The sequence below is a fragment of the Balaenoptera physalus genome (assembly GCF_965194825.1).
Source record: "Balaenoptera physalus genome assembly, chromosome: 6".
Taxonomy (NCBI): domain Eukaryota; kingdom Metazoa; phylum Chordata; class Mammalia; order Artiodactyla; family Balaenopteridae; genus Balaenoptera; species Balaenoptera physalus.
The window spans coordinates 14,641,617-14,665,884 of NC_138885.1; the positions used below are offsets into that span (position 1 = coordinate 14,641,617).

Genomic DNA, 24,268 nt, shown 5'->3' on the forward strand with positions numbered 1-24,268 from the left:
AAAATCTGTTAAAACAAAAAATTACTCTTTGGATTCTCTCCAGTAATGAAGGTATGAAAATGTTCCCTGGAAGTTCTTTTTCATCATATATTAAAACACCCAAAGCTCTCCGAGACAACATTAAAATAGAAACTAACCACACATTAGGGCACCCATAACTCGTACTGCTATATATTAGAAAAATAAAAAGGCACAACAGTAAGCAAAAGAGAATATACCACTTTCCATTTGCTTTTTTTTTTTTTTGGCTTTCCTCATATTTTATTTCAGTAAGTTTATAAATTGTTCAAAGCATTCTTATACTCTGCATGACGATAACTGAATATTTTGGCACATCAACATTGTGATACAATATATGGTATGTCTAAAAAATTAATTTAAAAATTTCATCTATTAATCAACATGTTTTTTAATGTAGTGCATACATATTTTACAGTTATTTAAGTCAAATACAGAAAGGTTTGTACTTGATTTACAGATGAAGCAATCACAGATTGCAGTAACATATGTATGTGTGTATATATATGTATATGTGTGTATATATATATACACACACCAATTAAGGGGAAAACTGCATCCTGGCAATTTTATAGTCCAAGGTTTTGTTGGTATAGCTATCATTTACACGCCCTTTTCATCTTGTTTTTCTGTACAAAAGATATGTTTTTGCCTTCTTCATTCTTGATGAGATTTTTCTGCGATAACTTTACATTCATACTGTAAAAATTAAAAGGTTAAAAGGTTAACAGATTAATGTTTATTTTGAATAGCAATTTCCATATAAACTAAAAAGGTCTAAACTTAACAGTTTATTAACATATGCCCACTTTATTCCTCAAAGAATCTGAGAGTTATACAACTATTAGGATTAAATGACAATTATGAAAGGAAAAAAGAAAGTCGCATTCTAGAACTGAAAGGGGCATAGCCAAAAGCAGGGAAAAAATGATATTTCTACATTACAAGCAAATGATAATAGTATATGATTTATATCAATCCTAGAATATGAAAGGAAGCAAAATAAATTTCTTTGTGTGCTCACTAAGGCATATTAGCAAAGGAAAGGCCATGAACTTAAGGACAGGACTAATATTGTGAATTCAGATAATATGTTTTCAAATAACTTAAAAACTGAAAGGAAAAAAATCTACTATATTAGCAAAAGCTTCTGGTCAAAACAATATTTTGAAAGGACAGCTATAAAAATGTCTACCCATAATTCAAAATAAAGTAAACCAATGGATTTAGGAAAATTGGGTGGCTGGACTACCAAAAAGACAACAATGTAAAACATTCACTTCTCTCAGCTGGCTAAAATGGTAAAAGTGACAGCACTTATTCATGGAACTGCTGTGGCCTCTGAATGCCAGTCCCTGACCTTTGCCATCTCTGACTGGGCTTATCAACAATGTCCTTTTCCTTCTTAACTAAAATGATCAAACATCTTGATTTGCTGGAGACAGTCCTAATTTATATTTATTGTAGCAACATAGTTATAAGCAGCGCTTCTTCTCACTTTTAAAACTGTCCCTTTTTCATGGAGCAGAAACGTATAGATTAGTAAAATTAATTAATTAATTAATAAAAATTGGAGGATAAATCATATCACCCTATCCGTAACACATTTTAGCTTTTCTATCCAGTGGTTCTTTCCATTTTTAATACACTTGTGATTAAATTCTTCCAAATGACTTATTCCTTTGCTGTATGGAGAAAACTTGTCTTACATCTCAATAACAGGAAGGTAAGTAAATAAGCATGAGCTTACCATTGCCAGCTGTCGACCGATGTTTCCCATTGTTATGCCTCCGGCAAAAAATATACACGGTAACCAAGAGCGAACATAGAGAAAATCTGGAGATGTATATCTAGAATAATAGAAATATTTTTAACAACTCACAGAGGAAGTACAATGACACTTATTAAGATAATTACAATGGAAATAAGTTACTCTGTAGATTAAAGTGGCTAATGCAATTTTAAAATCTCAATTTTGAGATTTTAGGAAACAAGCACCAAAAAGAATACTTACTGATAAACACCGTTATAGACTAGCAGTTGAGTGACCAAAGTTGCCAAGAAAGCAATTCCTATTCCGAGGCCAAAACCACTTCTAGATCTATCAAAAGTCCACCACAGTCCAATGGATAGTGCAGCCAGTGTGAGAGACAACTGTATGTTGTTATCAAAATCCACTTTCTGAGATCAGTGTTAAAGAGTCATCTTAAAATTTGTAACCAAATAATATCACTTGTTCATTTTTCTAAAATAAAAGATGTTAATGTTGAGAAGGGAATAGACTGCATAGTCTAGAGTGCATTCAGGTTTTTAATACAATGTACGAGACTAGGGAGGATTAAAACTATTTCCGATATGTACTAAAGACGAACAGAGAGCACGATACTTCGCTAATAGATCTCACCGACGTGTTAATCTCTCCAAAAAAATGGCACAGTATATACATTGCCAATTATCAGATCAGATTCATTATTTAAGAAATGCTTTCCTTGCAAAAAAAATGTAACTAGAAGCCTCAGAACACAAGTATTGCTAAAGGAACACACTTTTGCTAAAAAGGAAACCGATATTACTTCTCAAACAGGTTTAGAATTACTTGAGAATCACACAGGAACTTGCAGAGGAGAGGAGCCGACAGCTATTTAACAGGGTACCACATTCTCTATGTGATTTACTGACAGACACATTTTATAATAATGCAGTTCAGAAACAAGAGTACCAGGGACACACTATCCCTTTCTATTATGTCAACTGTTCTAGTTTTAATTTGTTGAGGATAAAGCCTTGAAGTGAACATTATCTCGCAACCTGCCAAGCTATTTTGGTGCCTGAAACTTTCTGGTATAGGACAGTTTGCTCAAATGATGTTTTATTTCCATCACCTACTTAAGTACCTATTCACAAATGTACAGCCCTTTTCTACTTCAAAATCTCTGGGCAAAACGAAGCTTTATAAATTCAATTTTCTCATTTCTTTGCTAGAGGATTACACTAAAGGAATTAATTTCAAGTGCCATTAAAAGGGCATTATCTATGTCCCAAAGGCCACGTCTTGGCTCTATATACAGCTCCCCAGAGGATACTATATATCTTGCCAAACCGGCCATGTTGCAACTACAGAGAAGAGAGGGGAAGTTCCAAAAATACGTATAAAACCATTTTCCGCTTCCTTTAACATCCTGCTGTTTACCACCATTCCCCCCTCCTACCCAACCAGCAGGTATCTTGAACACCCAGACTGCCATTCTTGGTCAGTCCTTGTCTAGGCTTGATTTATCAAGAGACCTATAGTCTATGGTATGCTTTCTGAAAAAGCTTTTATTCTTTAGTGAGTATTATACCTCAAATTCCAAAGAAACACTTGTGCACTCTGATTTCTCTATGCAATAAACATTCTTGTAAAGAGTGGAATTTGACATTAACTGGGTTCTATCTTTGCTGACTAAATTAACTTTGCTAAGAGTCAAAGCAAAATAAGGAGGCTTCTAGGGTACGGGTAAAACGTCCATCTTAAAAATAGTACAATGTGATTTTCTAAAGTCTAAGTAACCTAATATTAAGTCCGTGTTATATATTTTGTAAACATTTTGGATTTTGCTTAAAGGATGAACAGAATAGCTAAGATGGCTCTATTTAAGGATTTCATTGAGAGGAAGAAAAGAATGACCAAAGTAAAGAATTTATATTAGATATATAAGTCTTTTTAATTCCAGAAAAGGTTATTTAAATTACTCAACTTAAAAATACCTGAACTGTCTAGGATAGGGCTCCTGGGTAGGAGAAGGAATGTTCTGGAGCAGCCTTGCAGTACGTATGACTTAGCAAAGTACCAAACCTCTCCAGCTTTCATTTCTCTTATTATCTTTATAAAGAAAATGTAGAACTAGGGGATTTCTAAGTTTTCTTCTAGATATAATATTCTATGAGTCTACCTTTTTAAAGTCCTACTAACCACTAGATTTGTTTGTTATAAAATCCTAATTCTCAAAGATTTCACCAAACTAAACATGTTGGGAAACTCTTTAAGACAAAAGGGTAAGAAACAAAATAATAAGAGCCACTGAGGGACTTCCAAATTCATAGATCTCCAAGAGCCAGCGCAACTAGGAACAGAAAGGTAGACGTGCTTTCAGAATCTAGGACCCTGCTTCTTTCCTTGGTTCCTCTTCTCCAGCTTCTCCAAAACACCTCAGTACATGCTGTTAGAGACGCTGGAATCTCCTTGCCCCATGACCCACACTCTCTCCAGCTAACTGCCAGCCCCGAGCCCAGCGCAGAGTTACAGAAGGAAACCTCCGGCAGCCGGAGTCACACATCTTCTCTTCCCCAAAGAGAAGGCTCCAGCCACCTCCATCCTCTAAGCCATTTCTTCCAGAAAAGGGAAGGCTGAACTAGCATTTCCCAGATCCTCTTCTACAAAGGGAAGTTGGGAGGTCAGCGGGGCGGGAAGTACGGAGGATGACAGGATAAAATCCTTATGAGGGCAAAAACTTTTGTTCTGGGGGTGGACATTTTTTTCTGGGGGGTAGAAGCAGAGGAGAGGTGGGAAATAGAGGCTACCTTATCCTTCTAGACAGGACACTGTGAAAATACTCATTAATCACTAAATGAAAATATCAAAATCCTCAAAATGATCAAACTTTAAAAATATGTAACTTAGGAAAAAAAGTTCTTTTTGGCCAGTCTAAGTTGGCTATTTCTGCCTCTGCCACTTTTAAGAACATTTCTGTGGTTTGTTGGTGTTGATTAAAACCAATAAATAACAGTCTTTAAAATATATATATACATATATATTCTTCAAATTAAAAACAAAACAGAACAAAAAACCAACCAGCACCTGAAGCCACCAGATGTCCTTACTGACAAATCTTAAATGAAGAGAGAAAAGAAATTCCTTTGAAAATGTATCTGTTTCAGTGCTAGTTACCAAAACTAGATGGAGGTAATCAAGTAACCTAATTCAAGAAAACCATGTAAATTTTTTAAATGTGCAAAGTTCTGAGTGATATCGAAAAATAGGGATTGAAATGAAAGGCTATACCCCACGCTGCAATTGCACAGGTGCTCCCATGATGCTTCAACAATGCGGCGTGCATTCTTTTTATGACTAAGTGGGCATATCACAATTTGACAACAGTGAAGTTGCGAGGGACTGTTTAACCTTTGGTTTGTCAAAAGCTGCTCTGTTATTACGCATTTCATTACAGCAGGAAGGATACAGCGCTGGCATGATTTATACCAACAAAGACGGCTACACACCGCATTACACTGGACCACTCTCTTTTAAATTTATGTGGTTCTCCTAGATGCCTGTCAATGCAGGGGTATAATAACCCAATCACGGCTGTGGGGAAAAAAAGGGAAAAAATTAAGGCATCTCCAATGGTATACAGGCAAAACTTAAGCTAAGAGTCACAACCATCATAAGCATTTGAAAGATTCTCTAGAAAAGCTTCTCAACTTACGTAACATTAATCGTTGACATTTTAAACTTACCTTCCGAAAGAAAACAAAAGTGAGGATAACACCATCAAAGACAGCATCGTAAATGAGTACAACAGCACCCTTAATTATCATAGGCAAAACACTACCTCAGCGTATGACTCAGAATTTAGCACATTGGACTCGATGATTCACGCTACTTTTCTACTACTAACATCTCTGAGACTTGGAAAGCAGCAAAGCAGCTGGCAGTTAAGCAATGTTCTCTCTAAGCTATGTAACCACGAAGCACGCTATGAAATGTCACAAATCTAAAGAGAACCTCGAAGCGTAAACACGTACGAGCTCATTATATACATTCTATTAGATGGCTGTAGCCGTCCTGCTACACATACAATCCTCGTCCCCCCAGCTTCTTGTCTCAGTCTCTTGTGTCTAGTGCCTTGTCCTGACAACTCCCTTCCAACCTGGCCCTCTGATGAGACTCTAGGTCAGACTGTCAAAGCAGGGAAACTTGCAACAGAAATCTACCTGTGAGACTCATTCTGCAGAGGACAAATGGAGGAAACACAGTCTACAGAATTATATGTTTTCAGTTAAAATTTAAATCCACTGTTAAAAGATCAGAAGAAATCATTTTAGTGTATTTCTGCATTTTGGAAAGAACGTTTTGAATACTAATGGTGCAATTAATTAGTATGAATAACTCAATTTTTAACTTAAATACTTGTCAAACCTCAACATTTTATTCATTCACTGGGAGAAGATTTTAAATGCTAAGTTAGTCATTAAAAAAAAGAGTATTTCATGAACCAAAACATTCTTCAACAAGTTTTAAGGAAAATATACTTCTACAGATTAAATTTAACAGGAAATAGCTGGGCAGCTTTAATTTGCTAATCTTCCTAAAAACAGAATGTTTATGCTGCCATTTGGTAATAAAAACACAACTGTCACATCAGTTGAAAAGTATGTTTAAAATGTCCAGTATTACCTATGATGTATCATGAAATTATTGTACCCAAACCTATGCCTGAGGGGTTAGAAGCCCCTGCCTGGCCTGGTACTGGCTAGCTCTATCTCACAAACAATGCATTCAATCTTAAAGGAAAAACAGAAATCAACTAATATCAAAAAGCAGAGGCTAGCAGACCAGTGGAACAGCATGGAAACCAGACTGCACCGTCACCCTTTCATCTGGAGCGGAGATGTTGCAATGATGCAGACATTTTCTAATCCGCAAAACTGCAAGTGCTCTTCTGATTAGGCTTTTGCTGAGGATAGATGGTTCACAGACCATCAAGACATTAACAACAAACTGCAGCAACGCAGAGCTCCAACAGCTACTAGTAAATTTAAAAGTTTCAAATTATACTCCTATTTAAAAGGTTCTGCTCTAAAATCCTGTGAGATTAACTGACAGCATTTCCAAATGTCTACAAAATTAAAGTGGTAACAAGCATGCCTAACAGCTGAAATATATCTAGATGAATGTTACCTCTTTCTTGTTCTCAAGGGGTCATGAAACTGGCAGCTCATGTGTCATTCCTCACTCTCTCTCTCTCTCTTTCTTCCCTTTGCCTGTTGCTGAGGAAATCAACTAAGATCAGATATTCCAAGTCAATTTTCCTCAGCAGCTGATGCCATAGGTAAAGAATGATCACACAGAGAGTACTGACGTGTGTGCAAAGATATAAATAAGTAAAATTGACTGTATTTTTATGCATGTGATGTCAGACACACACGAGAGACAACTGAGGAGAGAAAGCAAAAACACAAAAAGAAATTTAAACTGCCACGCTGCCAACCTTGGGATTTGCCAATAAAAATCAAATCCATTGAGTATGCATGGCTCTTGGACGCTCACTGAGAGGGAGAATTCGAGGGAGCTTGTCACTTCACATTAAACGTCTTCTTTCTTTCCTTTAAATAAAGGCCTGGCAGAGTCTGAGAGCAACATCTACAGCACAGTGAGGCTGCACTGCTGAGAGCTCAGCAGAAGTGTGTCTGGCCTTCTCGTCCTCTTCCTCCACTTTCTTATTTTAACAAGAGAGACCGTTAAGATCACGCCTGTGTAAAATCATATGCAAACACAGTCCTGCTTAATCAGATGGTTCTCTGATGCAAAAATCACATTTCTTGGGATATATTTCAGTTATTTCCCAGTGACTAGTTGAAGGGTACCAAGACCAAAAACAAGAGAAGTTTGTAAAACGTCAATATTAAGTCATCATTTTTCATGGTCATGTTTTTAATGCAGTGCTGCACTAAAAGAAACAGTTAAATCAAACATTTTTCAAGGAAAGGGGGCTGAAAAAGCACAACCACTGAATGAGATATACTTTCATGAAAAACTACGACAGGATAAGCAATGTGTTCATCCAACAAATACTTAAACCCCCATAATGTGTCTAGTTCTTGGTATTTACTGGGGATTTAAAAAGGGAAAATGAGTAAGACATGACCCCCGTCCCAAAGTGACCACAGAAACAATTAAGTAGAGTAACGTGTTGGGGCAGCACTGACAGGGCCTGGGGGTCCAGTCTTCTCCTGGTGTGTGCCGAGGGGAAGCAGGGTGCGAGCGTGTCAGGAAAGCTTCATAGAAGAGGTGACCCTTGAGGCAGGAGTGTTCAGCAGGTGAGTGGTCTGGAAAGGGCTTTCTAATCAAAAAGCATTTGAGGAAAAGCACAGACAACAGAAAATACCTGGTATCATCTGGAAACTGGAAACTTTAGGCGGAAAGGGAGTTTCGGGTCCAGAAAGACTCTGAGAAGGGTACAAGTTGGCGGGGGCCATATCACAGAGACTTGCCCCACAGTCACTGGGAAAATAACACCATCACACGTGTGCCAGAGAGAGGGCCAATCGTTCTTCCAGCAGTGAGTGTACAACACAGGACAGGAGAGGAGGGACTTGGGGTGCAGGGGGGACAAAATCAGAGGCAGAAAAAGAAAAGACTGAAAATTCCAAGCAGAGCGGTTGAGGGCCTAGACCAAGAAAAAGACAAGGGAGAGATGTGAAACTTGGAAACCAGACGTGGGCAGTGAGAGACAACGGAAGAGCCTTCTCAGACTCTCCAGGAACTGGGTGACTGACTGCATGACTCAGCAGAAAAGATCTGTTTTCTTCCATTTTTAAATTAGATAGTAATTTGACTCGTGATTTGTTAGTCAACTTCTCCGGTTATTTTATCCACACACTCTTTTTTCTCCTATTTATTCTTCAGAGAGATTCCTTTGTAGCTCTCAATCACATTCAAGAGGTTCTTAACTCCAATTCCAATGCACTGCACACGTAAAGAAGTTAACCAACTTGAAACACCAAACATTATTAAACTAAAAATAGAGAACCAGGAAAAGGAAAATGGGATCAAAAGGAGTTTATCGGAGTTCTCTACTAGTTGTCCCTCCAGAAGCACCACTAGCAAATTTTCCAGCACTGGGTTTACATGTAGAAAGTGGTGATTCTGGAGACCCTCCAGAAGGTAGCTGCTCAGTCTACGAATATTAATTGGACAGGAAAATCAAAGGACAATTATCAGTTTTTCCGATTTAAGATGATAAGAGCTTTGAAAATGCACACCAACACATATACACAAAAACATATACATACCATATACACACGCAAACTGTACACACTGTTTCTTACAGCATTCACTTTTTTTCCTTAATATTTTCCCTAAAATTGGAGGGGGGCAGCGATTATGCAAGAGTCCATTTTCCATCTTTGGCAACTTCCACAAACCTGGTATCCTCACCCCCACCTACTAAACACCATGACCTACCCAACATCAACAGCAGCGTTAACTGGAATCTCAATTCCCCAAGGCCTCTCTCCTTTCATTTGCTGGGCACCTCATAGAATGCACTGCTTTCAGAAGAAACACTTAAGCAAGAATGCAAATCCTCCACATGAAATGATATGAGGTTAGGTTTGTAAGTGTGACAAGCCTAGCGGCTGGGAGAAGGTAGGAAAGTAGGGACAAAGTGACTAAAATGTAGCATTAACATTACAAGTTTTCCTTCCTAAATGTGAGTTTGTGGCAAAAGTGCCCATATCACAGGCAGAGATGTAACCCCTGTTCCTCTCCATAATGGAGGTAGAATGAAACCTCAGTCAAGTTCTCCTGCCCTAGCCCAGAATGTGTAGCACAGGCCAGTGTACTCCATCCAAGCCTGGCACTTAGTCTGGAAGGTTCAAAAGAGATACCCAATAGAGGGAAGGATGAGTGGCTCCCTCTGCCCCCTTCCCCAGCATGTGATGTTTCACCTAGCCACACCATTCCTTGGCTCTGGAACCCTGGACTCATTGATATCCTCTCCTTATCTGTTTCCTCATCCCCCCAAAATAGGCACAATGCAAACATCTCACTCCCAACGCTGCCCTATAGATCCCTGGGGTTAAGGGATATGCCCAGAACATTAGTAGACATTCAATAAGCAATAATTTCCCTCCCTTGACCTTCCTTTTGTCTATTCTGAAAAGACATGTTCTTCCAAGTCCGGAAAAGCTTCTATTAGCAGCAAGACTGCAGCTCTACCATACGAGAAAATAAAGAAGTAGAAAAAGTCATTGGGAAACTTTTTTTCTTCTGAACTTAAATGAAAGAAAGGAAAATACCTGAGGACTGGTAGACATAACAGAGAATAATAAAACATAATTTACAGTTTGTCTGTTTGGACTATGTTGCCTGTTCTCTCAGAGAATAACAACAGCTCTGGGGAAACTAGGAATCATCACCTTTACAAGTTCTCTTTTAATGTGAATATTGTAATAGTGAGACATCAATATATAAACCATGCTGAAACCTTACCACGAAAATACCCTTCAATCCATGCAATGGGATTATGTAATTGTCAAATAAGTTTCACAAGGTCATTTTAAAATGTCTCACACCTAACTCCTCACTGTTGGCCCTCTAGCTCTAGGATGGAAGTCAAGGAGGATCTACGCTATATTGCAAGGTAGTTATGTCTATTAGGTGTGAGACACCAAATGGACATTCATAAAAGCACTTTTCTCTCTCAATCAGAATTATTTTCTACCACATCATTATGGCTTCCTTCTATTACTTTATTATATAAAATAGTATCAATCTATTGGTCTCATTAGAAAAAGCTGAAGAGCTATCCATTATGGAAGCTCATCATCAATACAGCATTCTGAAATGCTCCACTCTATCCAATACACACTGTCCACCGAAAAAAAGATCTAAATAGGATAATAATGATTTTAAGCAAAGAGAATCTACCTTACTGATCTCTTTAAGAATCTATTATTCTGAATGTATATCTAAAAACAAGATACCAAGAAAAAAAGCATATGCAAAAATCTAAAAAATAACAACATGAAGCTTTAAACTTGAATAAAACTATAGTCAACCTTTGAACAGCATGAGGGTTAGGGGCACCAACCTTCCATACAATCAAAAATCTGAGAATAACTTTACAGTCAGCCCTCTGTATCCACAGTTCCACATCCACAGATTCAACCAAGATCGGACTGCGTAGTACGTATTTACTGAAAAACATCCACACATAAATTCCAACTTATGTTGTTCAAGGGTCGACTGTCTCCATCTTTCAAGTTTTTATCTACTTCAAAAACCAAAACTTCAAAAAACATACATGTCAAAACCTTAAAACCAAACAGTGATGATGATCATCAAAATAACTTAACATAAGTTTATATGAGATGGATTGACGGAAGAACAAAATTAAGAGGTTAAAAGCCTCATCTCTAAGAGAATCAAGATTGTTTTTAGGATTGAATTTTTAAAAGTCATATGGGTCAGTCAGATAGAAATCAGACACAAAAGAGTACGAACTCTATGATTCCATTTATATCACATTCTAGAACAGGCAAAAATAATCCAGTGACAGCCTGAGGCTGAGGGTAGGCTGCAAAAGGGCACAGGAGAATTTAGGGGGTGATAGAAATGTTCTATACCTAGATTGTGGTGGTAGTTACATGACTTGTATGTATTTGTCTAAAGTCATCAAACTGTTCATTTAAAACAGGTCTATTGCACTCTATTTAAATTACACCTCAATAAAGCTGATTTTTTAAAAGTATTGCCCAGACAATAATGACACTCATTTATCCTAATTCCTTTCTAAGCGTTACAGACATGGCCTTCACGTACCTGAAGCTGTGCCACAGCACGGCGGTACCCACCATGCTGAAGAAAAGATGCTTGCAATCACATCAGGTGGAAAAAGCGTCACATTTCTCTGAATCTGAAGTAAATTTAACACTAATGCAAGAAATACTCCAATAAAAAACAGCACTACTCCTCGAATCATCAAGTTCACACTTCGGCTAGTGACAGATGAGATATAGGGACCACACTTTTTGGGCCCAGGTGACTGTGTCTCTCCTTCCGCCATGGTTTCATAAGTTCAGTAAGTCAGCAAAAAAATTTTAAAAAGAGGAAGAAGAAATGGCTTCTCAGCTGAAAAGCCAACTGCCTGAACCAAAGCAGATTGGCGTTTCAACAATATTGCATCTCGTCCTAAAATAGGACCTACCAGAAATCCTGCAAGAGATAAGAAAAAAGAAATCAATGTGTCTAATAAATGACTATACAATTTTCCTGATTTCAATACTAATTCATTTTAAAGGCCAAATAATGAATTGACAAGCTTATATATTTAGTTAGTTATTTACTAAATAAGAAGACATTTAAAAAGCATTTTTATATGAATGATGTAATAAAAAATAAAGTGCTAAATCTATATTTACTAGGACAGAATTAGTGACCTAAGAGACTAAAAGGTTAGAATAATAGTAAAAACAGCTGGCTCCACATCAGTGAAAAAAGCAGGATGGGTTATCTGAGACACTTCTACTAGAAACTGGAAGATCAAAATCCAGGTTTCTGTTTCTTCTACCCAAATCTCCAAGCCCAAGTAACTGATGGGCTTGGAGATTTAGGTAGAAATTCTTACACTTTACAGAAAATAAATAAATTTATACTTCACAGAAAATCAACATATTCTGATTGAAAATGTTATATTGTTCTCAGTAAAATGTGACTTGCTCGTGAGGACAATCTCCATAGGGGAATAAAATGACCTCTTTTGATGTTTAATGCTGATATATGTGAATTTCTGCACATAAGTATCTGACAAAGAAACAGACCACCAGCCACTCACTCACACATACACCAAGCACAGAAACCAGACCTGACCCGCTGTCACCAGGGTACGAGTTGTGTCCCACCCCTGCCTTGACCCAGTCTGCCCTTGTTGCAATCATGGGGAGCTACTGTGAGAAAGCTGCAGTAGGAAGCAGAAGAAAGCGAGCTAAGAAAATAAAGAATAACCTCTTGGCTAGATTCTAGGACGTTTGATCCACACGGCTCCTGATCCCTAAAACCTAGAACTTTGCAAGTACCATCACTCTAGGTATTCACTCACCCCTCTAGACCAAAGTGAACTTTCCTTTGTATATGTTTAAGACAAATAACATTTGAGGCTATCTATGAGCTGTCCTTTTAACTCTCACAATAACCCTAACAGGTAAGTGCAATTATGTCCATTTTACAGGTGAGGTATAAAAGCAAAGAAAGGTTAAGTCACTCAACCAAGTTCCCAGCCTTAGTAAGAGGGCAAGCTGGGATTCAAATCCATGCAGTCTGGCTGGCTCCAAAGCCCTCATTCATACCATTATGTTCAGCCTCCCAAATTGTTACATGTTGCCCTAAATTCTTTTTCTATGAATGCTTTTTTTTTTTAAGTGGGAAAGTATTATAAAGACTATTTTCATAACTTACCATTATCCCACCTAACAACATTTCTTGGGATATTTCCTTTGAACCTCTAAGTATTTTATTTAAACCTCTACTATGGCACTTCTAATAGCTACCTTATGTGATGATATGCATAGTTGCTTTACGGATTATAAAATGTCTATGTAGGTCTTATTCACTATCAAGTTTTTGCTGTGCCTATGTACCCAGAAAGGTACGTGCCTAGCTCATAGTGGGAGCTCTACATATTCATATTTGTTTCATTAAATTAGGTTAACTCTTTTTGAATCAAACTATATTGGGTTAAGCAGGCCTTTTTTTTTTAACATCTTTATTGGCGTATAATTGCTTTACGATGCTGTGTTAGTTTCTGCTTTATAAGAAAGTGAATCAGCTATACATATACATATATCCCCATATCTCCTCCCTCCCACCCTCCCTATCCCACCCCCCTAGGTGGTCACAAAGCACCGAGCTGATCTCCCTGTGCTATGTAGCTGCTTCCCACTAGCTATCTATTTTACATTTGGTAGTGTACATATGTCCATGCCACTCTCTCACTTCGTCCCAGCTTACCCTTCCCCCTCCCCATGTCCTCAAGTCCATTCCCTACATCTGCATCTTTATTCCTGTCCTACCCATAGGTTCTTCAGAAAGTTTATTTATTTTTTTTTAGATTCCATATATATGTGTTACCCTATGGTATTTTATTGTTCTCGTTCTGACTTACTTCACTCTGTATGACAGACTCCAGGTCCATCCACCTCACTACAAATAACTCAATTTCGCTTCTTTTTATGGCTGAGTAATATTCCATTGTATATACGTGCCACACCTTCTTTATCCATTCATCTGTTCACGGACACTTAGGTTGCTTCCACGTCCTGGCTATTGTAAATAGAGCTGCAATGAACATTGTGGTACATGACTCTTTTTGAATTATGGTTTTCTCAGGGTATATGCCCAGTAGTGGGATTGCTGCATTGTATGGTAGATCTATTTTTAGTTTTTTAAGGAACCGCCATACCGTTCTCCATAGTGGCTGTATCAATTTACATTCCCACCAACAGTGCAAGAGGGTTCCCTTTTCTCCACACCCTCTCCAGCATTTATTGTTTGTAGATTTTTTGATGATGGCCATTCTGACTGGTGTGAGGTGATACCTCATTTTAGTTTTGATTTGCATTTCTCTAATGATTAGTGATGTTGAGCATTCTTTCATGTGTTTGTTGGCGATCTGTATATCTTCTTGGGAGAAATGTCTATTTAGGTCTTCTGCCCATTTTTGGATTGGGTTGTTTGTTTTTTTGATATTGAGCTGCATGAGCTCTTTATAAATTTTGGAGATTAATCCTTTGTCAGTTGCTTCATTTGCAAATATCTTCTCTCATTCTGAGGGTGGTCTTTTTGTCTCGTTTATGGTTTCCTTTGCTGTGCAAAAGCTTTTAAGTTTCATTAGGTCCCATTTGTTTATTTTTGTTTTTATTTTCATTTCTCTAGGAGGTGGGTCAAAAAGAATCTTGCTGTGATTTATGTCATAGAGTGTTCTGCCTATGTTTTCTTCTAAGAGTATTATAGTGGCTGGCCTTACATTTAGGTCTTTAATCCATCTGGAGTTTATTTTTGTATATGGTGTTAGGGAGTGTTCTAATTTCATTCTTTTACATGTAGCTGTCCAGTTTTCCCAGCACCATTTCTTGAAGAGCCTGTCTTTTCTCCATTGCATATTCTTGCCTCCTTTATCAAAAATAAGGTGACCATATGTGTGTGGGTTTATCTCTGGGCTTTCTATACTGTTCCATTGATCTGTATTTCTGTTTTTGTGCCAGAACCATACTGTATTGATTACTGTAGCTTCGTATTATAGTCTGAAGTCCAGGAGCTTGATTCCTCCAGCTCCATTTTTCTTTCTCAAGATTGCTTTGGCTACTCAGGGTCTTTTGTGTTTCCATACAAATTGTGAAATTTGTTCTAGTTCTGTGAAAAATGCCACTGGTAGTTTGATAAGGATTGCACTGAATCTGCAGATTGCTTTGGGTAGTATAGTCATTTTCACAATGTTGACTCTTCCAATCCAAGAACATGGTATATCTCTCCATCTGTTTCTATCAACTTTAATTTCTTTCATCAGTGTCTTATAGTTTTCTGCATGCAGGTCTTGGTCTCCTTAGGTAGGTTTATTCCTAGGTGTTTTATTCTTTTTGTTGCAATGGTAAATGGGAGTGTTTCCTTAATTTCTCTTCAGATTTTTCATCATTTGTGTATAGGAAAGCAAGAGATTTCTGTGCATTAATTTTGTATCCTGCTACTCTACCAAATTCATTGATTAGCTCTAGAAGTTTTCTGGTAGCATCTTTAGGATTCTCTATGTAGAGTATCACGTTATCTGCAAACAGTGACAGCTTTACTTCTTCTTTTCCGAGTTGGATTCCTTTTATTTCTTTTTCTTCTCTGATGGCTTTGGCTAAAACTTCCAAAACTATGTTCAATAATAGTGGTGAGAGTGGACAACCTTCACTTGTTCCTGATCTTAGAGGAAATGGTTTCAATTTTTCACCATTGAGAATGATGTTGGCTGTGGATCTGTCATATATGGCCTTTATTATGTTGAGGTAAGCTCCCTCTATGCCTATTTGATCTGATATGAGTATTGCTACTCCAGCTTTCTTTTGATTTCCATTTGCATGGAATATCTTTTTCCATCCCCTCACTTTCAGTCTGTATGTGTCCCTAGGTCTGAAGTGGTTGTCTTGTAGACAGCCTATGTATGCGTCTTGTTTTTGTATCCATTCAGCCAGTCTATGTCTTTTGGTTGGAGTATTTAATCCATTTACATTTAAGGTGGTTATCGATATGTATTTTCCTATTACCATTTTCTTAATTGTTTGAGTTTGTTATTGTAGGTCTTTTCCTTCCCTTGTGTTTCCTGCCTAGAGAAGTTCCTTTAGCATTTGTTGTACAGCTGGTTTGGTGGTGCTGAATTCTCTTATCTTTTGCTTGCCTGTAAAGGTTTTAATTTCTCCCTCAAATCTGAATGAGATCCTTGCTGGGTAGGGTAATCTTGGTTGTAGTTTATTCCCTTTCATCACTTTAAATATGTCCTGCCACTCCCTCAGGCTTGCAGAGTTTCTGCTGAAAGATCAGCTGTTAACCTTATGGAGATTCCCTTGTACGTTATTTTTTGCATTTCCCTTGCTGCTTTTAATATTTCTTCTTTGTATTTAATTTTTGATAGTTTGATTAATATGTGTCTTGGTGTGTTTCCCCTTGGATTTATCCTGTATGGGACTCTCTGAGCTTCCTGGACTTGACTATTTCCTTTCCCATATTAGGGAAATTTTCAACTATAATCTCTTCAAGTACTTTCTCAGTCCCTTTCTTTTTCTCTTCTTCTTCTGGGACCCCTATAACTCAAATGTTGGTGCATTTAATGTTGTCCCAGAGGTCTCTGAGACTCTCCTCAATTCTTTTCATTCTTTTTTCTTTATTCTACTCTGCGGTAGTTATTTCCACTATTTTATCTTCGAGGTCACTTATCCGTTCTTCTGCCTAAGAACTTATCCGTTCTTCTGCCTAATAACTTCTAGCCAAAGTTATTCTGCTATTGATTCCTTCTAGAGAATATTTAATTTCATTTATTGTGTTGTTCATCATTGTTTGTTTGTTCTTTAGTTCTTCTAGGTCCTTGTTAAATGTTTCTTGTATTTTCTCCATTCTATTTCCAAGATTTTGGATCATCTTTACTATCATTACTCTGAATTCTTTTTCAGTTAGACTGCCTATTTCCTCTTCATTTGTTTGGTCTGGTGGGTTTTTACCTTGCTCCTTCATCTGCTGCGTATTCCTCTGTCTTCTCATTTTGCTTAACTTACTGTGTTTGGGGTCTCCTTTTCGCAGGCTGCAGGTTCATAGTTCCTGTTGTTTTTGGTGTCTGCCCCCAGTGGGTAAGGTTGGTTCAATGGGTTGTGTAGGCTTCTGGGTGGAGGGGATTGGAATCTGTGGTCTGGTGGATGAGGCTGGATCTTGTCTTTCTGGTGGGCAGGACCGCATCCAGTGGTGTGTGTTGGGGTGTCTGTTACCTTATTATGATTTTTGGCAGCCTCTCTGCTAATGGGTGGGGTTGTGTTCCTGTCTTGCTAGTTGCTTAGCACAGGGTGTCCAGCCCTATAGCTTGTTGGTCGTTGAGTGGAACTGGGTCTTAGCATTGAGATGGAGATATTTGGGAGAGCTTTCGCTGTTTGATATCATGTAGAGCCGGGAGGTCCCTGGTGGACCAATGTCCTGAACTCGGCTCTCCCACCTCAGAGGCACAGGCCTGACACCCGGCCGGAGCACCAAGACCCTGTCAGCCACACGGCTCAGAAGAAAAGGGAGAAAAATCGAAAGGAAGAAAAAATAATGATAAAATAAAATAAAATAAAGTTATTAAAATAAAAAAAATTTTAAATTATTAAAAATAAAAAAATTTAAAAGAAAAAAAAAAGAAAGAAGAGAGCCACCAAACCAAAAAAATCTACCAATGATAACAAGCACTCAAAACTATCCAAAAAAAAAAAAAACCCAGACAGACAGAACCCTAGGACAAATGGTAAAAGCAAAGCTATACAGACAAAATCACACAATGAAGCATACACATACGCACTCACAAAAAGAGAAACAGGAAAAAAATATACATATAGCTATATGTAAAAAAAAAAAAAAAATGGAAGACAGCAATCAAATCAATAAACAAATCTACCAATGACAATAAACTCTAAATACTAAACAAGATAAACATAAAACCAGAAACAAATTAGATGCAGAAAGCAAACCCCAAGCCTACAGTTGATCCCGAAGTCCACCACCTCAATTTTGGGATGATTCGTTGTCTATTCAGGTATTCCAGAGATGCAGAGTACATCAAGTTGATTGTGGAGATTAAATCCGCTGCTCCTGAGGCTGCTGTGAGAGATTTCCCTTTCTTTTCTTTGTTCGCTCAGCTCCTGGGGTTCAGCTTTGGATTTGACCCCTCCTCTGCATGTAGGTCTCCTGAGGGCATCTGTTCTTCACTCAGACAGGATGGGGTTAAAATAGCAGCTGATTAGGGGGCTCTGGCTCACTCAGGGTGGGAGGCAGAGAGGGGTACAGAATGCAGGGCGAGCCTGCGGCAGCAGAGGCCAACATGACATTGCAACAGTCTGAGGTGCGCCGTGCGTTCTCCCAGGGAAGTTGTCGCTGGATCACGGGACCCTGACAGTGGCAGGCTGCACCGGCTCCCGGGAGGGGCGGTGTGGAGAGTGACCTGTGCTCGCACACAGACTTCTTGGTGGCGGCAGTAGCAGCCTTAGCGTTTCATGCCCGTCTCTGGGGTCTGCGCTGATAGCCACGGCTCGTGTCTGTCTCTGGAGCTCGTTTAGGCGGTGCTCTGAATCCTCTCTCCTCGCGCACCCTGAAACAATGGTCTCTTGCCTCTTAGGCAGGTCCAGACTTTTCCCCGGACTCCCTCCCGGCTAGCTGTGCACACTAGCCCCCTTCAGGCTGTGTTCACGCAGCCAACCCCAGTCCTTCCCCTGGGATCTGACCTCCAAACCCCACCCCGAGCCTCAGCTCCCAGCCCCCGCCTGCCTCAGCGGGTGAGCAGACAAGCCTCTCGGGCTGGTGAGTGCTGGTCAGCACCGATCCTCTGTGTGGGAGTCTCTCCGCTTTGCCCTCCGCACCCCTGTTGCTGCGCTCTCCTCCGTGGCTCCGAAGCTCTCCCCCATCGTCCACCTTCCATCTCCACCCACGAAGGGGCTTCCTAGCGTGTGGAAACCTTTCCTCCTTCACAGCTCCCTCCCAGAGGTGCAGGTCCTGTCCCTATTCCTTTGTCTCTGTATTTTCTTTTTTCTTTTGCCCTACCCAGGTACACGGGGAGTTTCTTGCCTTTTGGGAAGTCTGAGGTCTTCTGCCAGCGTTCAGTAGGTGTTCTGTAGGAGTTGTTCCACATGTAGATGTATTTCTGATGTATTTGTGGGGAGGAAGGTGATCTCCACGTCTTACTCCTCTGCCATCTTGAACGTCTCTCCTAAGCAGGGCTTTTGGAAGGTAAACCTAATCTAGCACTTAATCATCTTTAAAATATATGTCCTCTAAGCTTCCAAGTTTCAAACTACCTTATAAATGAATTTTGGGAACAAAACCCATGTGTAAACCGGAGGGAGGGGTGGGGGTGTTGAGTTTAGAAATAATCAGTATGAAAATGAGAACATCTGTAAGCACTAGTAGCTTTCACAGCCTATCAGTTCCACGTGATAAACAGAGACAGTAGACGTTTTTACTGTGCCTCTACCACACTCTAAGCTCTGTGCCCAACACCCAAGGGGGGGATTTTACCCTCAAGCTCACAAACCTACTTACTCTAGCATCCCTGAGCTCTATAACTTAGCAGCCTTGAGAAAACAGTAAATATTATAGCTGATTCATAGGGAAATATATTCTGAACACCTACTGAAAATCCTAGAAAACATAGAAAACATCTCCCCCTGACCTGGTCTTGCAGACTATTCCTTGCTGTGGTATGCAGCATGTCAGCATGTCATGTGTTCTATAGTGTTCACTAGCTACAGAATTCATCATCGTCATTATCATCATAATACAGCACCCATTTATGGAGGGCCTACTCCATGCCAGGCATATAGTAACTCTAATCTTCAAAATAACGCTAAAGGTAGGTATTATCATCCACATTTTACAAATGAAGATATAAAGTCAAAGAGACTTAGCAACTTGCCTATGGTCACATGACATGCAGTATTAGCACTGGAATTGTACCTTACATCTGACTGATGCCAAAACCCATCCTCTTTCCTGTAAACCTTGAGTCCCATTCCAGCCCAACTCCTTAGACTTCTTTTTTGGCATCCCCTATAGAAGGGATCTGGTTACTGAAAAGATGGATAGACACCGGAAAACAATCTTAACTGTAAATATTCTCAAGGTACTAACGTCAGTTAGTGTCCAAGCAGAAAGACCATAAGAATAAATGTACAAACACCTTGAAATTTTCTTTAAAAGTACTAGATCCAGGAGTAAAAAGATGTATTAAAGAAAAAAATCATATGGCCAACTTACATACAGTATTAGACCAAGAGTTGACTCCTCATTTCCCAAACTTCAGTAGACACAGCAACACCCCCCGCTTTCTGCTATTAAAACAGCTACTAGAGGACAAAGAGTAAATATACATTTTAAGTAACCCAAATTGCTCTAGTATATCTAGTAAATTGTTTCTGTCTGTGAATTTTTCCAAAAGGGAATTTTATGTTGAATAATATTTTTAAAAGAACAAAACAGCTTCAGTTTTAAAAAGCTATTCTGGTGTGGTAGGTCCCATCTCACATCACTCACCAGTGTTTGTCAAAGGGCACTGGCATTTTGGGCAGGGCAATTTCTTGTTGTTTGGAACTGCCCTAAGCATTGCAAAACATTTAGCAGCCCTGGCTCGTGCCCACTAAATGCCAGTGCACGCCCCCTCCCCGCTCTGAGATAACCAAACATGGCCTTACATGTTTCCAAATTCCCACAGAGAGGCAATGTTCTCCCACTGAGAGATACTGATTGCTAGACTCTTTCCGCATTCTGTTTCCAGGCTGCTAGAGACTTTCTACAATGTTTATTTATGTAATTCTGCCCCAGCTGTTTACTCAACCTTTCCTCAAAGTGCTTGTTTATAGTTTCCGACTTCACCCCAAAAGTTGTCTTTAAAAATAACACAACGCTTGTTTCATGTTTATTTGAATAAGATTTTTTAAGCTATTTTTTAAGTCCAAAACGCTAATTTTGTGACTACATAATAATACAATACTATATAATTACTGGAGACAAAAATAAAAGTTAAAATGTTTTAGAATCACAGTATCCTAAAATGTAAGAAATGGAAGGGAATTGGGAGTTCATCTCTTCCTAGGGGGTATGTGAGTCTGATGTAAAACAAAACCGAAAAAGTTGTGGATATGTGCATTTTTCTGGCTAGGGAGTTGGACATTTTTATATCAAGTACTCAAAAAGTTCATGATCCAAAAGAAGTTAAGAACCAGTGATCTGTTTCCTGGCAAAGCAAATGAGACCCAAAGTGGTTAAGTGAAGTGACAAGATCAAGAATGTATACTACTGGGTCTTGCTACGACAAACATGTAAAGTGAACGCCTAGAAATGGCCAGACTGACTCATCAAAGGGGTAAAAAATTCCACAAGACCATCCACCGCCTACTGTGCAACAACTAAGTTCCTAAATAAAGCATGTTGTTTATAATAGTCACACATCAGGGGAGTAGGTTATTTTAAAGTGAAAGCTCTTGGAATAAGTATCCCTACTTTGTTTGTTTTAAAGTTTGGCTTTCTGATTATGTATTGATAATATCTTCCTAGAGCGTTATCTATACCTTTAAATGTTACTGTTACACCAGCAATAAATTCGATTCTCAAAATTTTTTTAAAAACCTGTATTTGAAAAATTTAGATTACCCAAGAAATAATTTTCTTACCAGGGAAGAAGTCTCTGGTATAAAGATACCATTTAAAAGACAATATCTCAATAGATCCTCAACAATAATCCTAGTAAGTAGGCAGGTGTTTTTAATAATTAATCTTTTTATTTTACAAAATAAAATAGATTAAGTAACTTTCTGAGATTATAAAACTGTTGCCAGGTAGTACCAGGACTAGCCCCAAGCACTCTGACTCCATGTCCAGAGTATTTCCCATTTCACAGTTGCCTTTTCTACAAACACCATACAGAAACAATTGAAATGTCACAAAAGAAACAGTTTTTAAAGCCATGTTGAGAAACTACCTTAAATACCAAAATAATACTTTTTTTTTTTTTCAAAAACTGACAAAGAAGAAACTTCCACAGAACATGAAAAATTCTACCTTGAGCCCTGACCTACAACTTCTATACAGTACGTTACTGAACAAAAAAGAAAAATAGTTCAAATAGTTTGGATAGATAATAACAAATCATCAAAACTGGAAAAACATTATTCCCAGTCTCTGGCTTCCTGTCAATGGATTATTATTACCTTTAGGTAAATAAAATGAGTGATTCTCAGCTTTGTGGATGAAAATCAAAGTTTACATTTGCCACTGAAACAACTTCCAGGCAACAGGCATTTGAAAACAAGCATACAAACAAAATCTCCTTAAGAACCGATGAAGTACCAATTGTATTTTAACAATTGCAACACCCCCAAAACCATACAAGATTATTTGTCTTCAAAGGAAGAGCAGTCACAGAAGTATGTTTACTCCCTCAGATTACCTGTCTCTTCAGGTGCTTAGGTCAGACAGGCTACTAAATAATAAAATTAAATTACTACCTCACATCTTTTTTATCCTATGCTCTTGTAATTAGAATGGCATTCTCAAAATAGAATAAGCATTACAGTTAGGAAAAACACACTTAAATCAATGAAACTCTCCTTAAATAAAAGCACACAAATGTGAATCATAGGCTATGGACGCTAAAAACTTCTAGGAAGAAAAACATGTTTGCCTTGAAGACCCTGCAACTCATCTTTCCTGTCAACATTAAAACCCAAACACAGAAACCATTAAGCAAGCAACATTTGCATCCCATTATTGCTTTTAAATGACAAATCTCAGTCCCTAAAAAGGTTACTCCATCGTTTGAGAATAATTTTCTGATAACAATGAAAACAAGCTCTGTCTTTAAATTACTAAATTGCATTTTATCCTTTCCTTTTCAGCCCACCACACGTAAAAGCAACAGTTGTCAGTTTAAAAAGAATCAACCTCTTTCCCAAATAAATGTACATGATTCACAGCTTCGTCACTTTATATCAGATATGTACTGAGAACTATAACAAAACACACTACTCAACGTCATGTCCAGAGAAAGAATAAAAGGAGGAAACAGGAAGAGTACGTGGCTATTCTCTGGGGGGGCCCCTATTAGTGGGGGCATCCCTTCATTCATTTTTCACTCAATGGTTCCCTATCAGGGCCAAACCCCAAAGTTGGAAGACACAACCTAGCCTCTGCCAGACTGCCTTCATTCTTCCTGCACCCAAGACAGGAGCTTGTCTTCCCCCGCAATCCTCAGCTCCATTGCAATAGTGATCCCGGCCAGTCTCAGTGCCCCAGCTGTCAAGACTATTCATTCCTTCGTGAAGCATTTTCTCAATAATCCTACAAAATAGTCAGCTCTCCCTGGTATATTTTCCTAGACTATCTAGCTAACGCCATACTTCACTAACTTGCTGCCAATGCTAACTGGACATGGGTCACTATCGCTTAAACTTTACCACCGTTCCCCTCGTCCCCCATCATACCCACACTGCTTTCCTCTACCAGATTGCCAAACCCCACTGACCAACCCTAAAATCCCAGAAACTATCACCAACCGACTTCTAGGTCCTGAAAAGAGTTATCTTTGTCTTTACCACACACCTACTCCAGAGGTTTCCAATTCCAATCCAAAATGCCGAAGTCCCACTCCTCAACCCAATATCAACACACCTTCTGGCGGATTCTAAGCATTCTACAATACCTACCTTTTCGGATCCTTCCCCCTCCCAAGCCTGAGTCTGGTCTCCCTGGCTACGAGCCTGCCGAGTCCTGACCGCTCTATGCTTGACAGCCCGCCGACCTCCACCCCATCAGATCTCCGGGGTCGCCCTTCCCGCCGTCCTCCAGCCTTCTTTCCGCTCGGACACTCTTCCACTGTCCGGGGAGCCTCGGCCTCTCCTAGACCCTCTCCCCAACCCAGGTGTCCCCTTCCGGATCTCGCCGACCCTTCTCCAGGTTAAGCGGAGCCCCTCGCCCTTCAGGCCCCATCTGTGGTCCTGGCTCCTCGCACTTGCCAGCAGGGTTCCCAGGCCGCAAAAACGCAAGCGGTTCCTCTTCCCGAGGGCCACCACCTTCCTCAGGCCCCTTCCCTCAGCACCAAGTCCCCTGCGCTTCCCCGGGGAAGCCCAACTCACCCCCGCCTCCGCCATCTTCTGGGACCGGCCCCCACCTCCGTCGCCGCTTCCTCCTCCCCTCCCACAACTCCGCCCGAGCTCCACTGCGCCTGTG

The 24,268-nt window shown here is 39.3% G+C and overlaps 1 protein-coding gene across 6 annotated transcripts; it reads right to left on the minus strand.

Moving 5' to 3' along the window:
• Positions 1–227: 227 nt before the first annotated feature.
• INSIG2 (insulin induced gene 2) lies at positions 228–24,252 on the minus strand. 6 transcript variants are annotated; one of them, XM_082465940.1, is made up of 6 exons: positions 24,175–24,252; positions 11,606–11,998; positions 5,238–5,362; positions 2,033–2,199; positions 1,769–1,868; positions 228–717 (listed from the first exon to the last, which is right to left on the minus strand). In XM_082465940.1, exons 2-6 carry the CDS (start codon positions 11,847–11,849, stop codon positions 676–678), a joined length of 678 nt encoding a protein of 225 aa, XP_082322066.1. In that variant the 5' UTR covers positions 11,850–11,998; positions 24,175–24,252; the 3' UTR covers positions 228–675. The 6 variants fall into 6 exon arrangements, with proteins under 6 accessions (XP_082322066.1, XP_082322068.1, XP_082322067.1 ...); XM_082465942.1 differs by lacking the exon at positions 11,606–11,998 and having other exon boundaries at positions 24,175–24,226; XM_082465941.1 differs by lacking the exons at positions 11,606–11,998; positions 24,175–24,252 and adding an exon at positions 8,166–8,362.
• Between the last annotated feature and the right edge of the window lie 16 nt (positions 24,253–24,268).

Bases quoted from the DNA above. Each gene is read 5' to 3' on its own strand.
- INSIG2 (XM_082465937.1), bottom strand. From the start codon at position 11,849: ATGGCGGAAGGAGAGACACAGTCACCTGGGCCCAAAAAGTGTGGTCCC. The intron at 5,363-11,605 runs GTACGTGAAGGC...TTTTCCCCACAG, and splicing joins GTGCTGTGGCACAGCTTCAG to CCGTGATTGGGTTATTATAC. The intron at 1,869-2,032 runs GTAAGTATTCTT...CTATTATTCTAG, and splicing joins GTCTATAACGGTGTTTATCA to ATATACATCTCCAGATTTTC.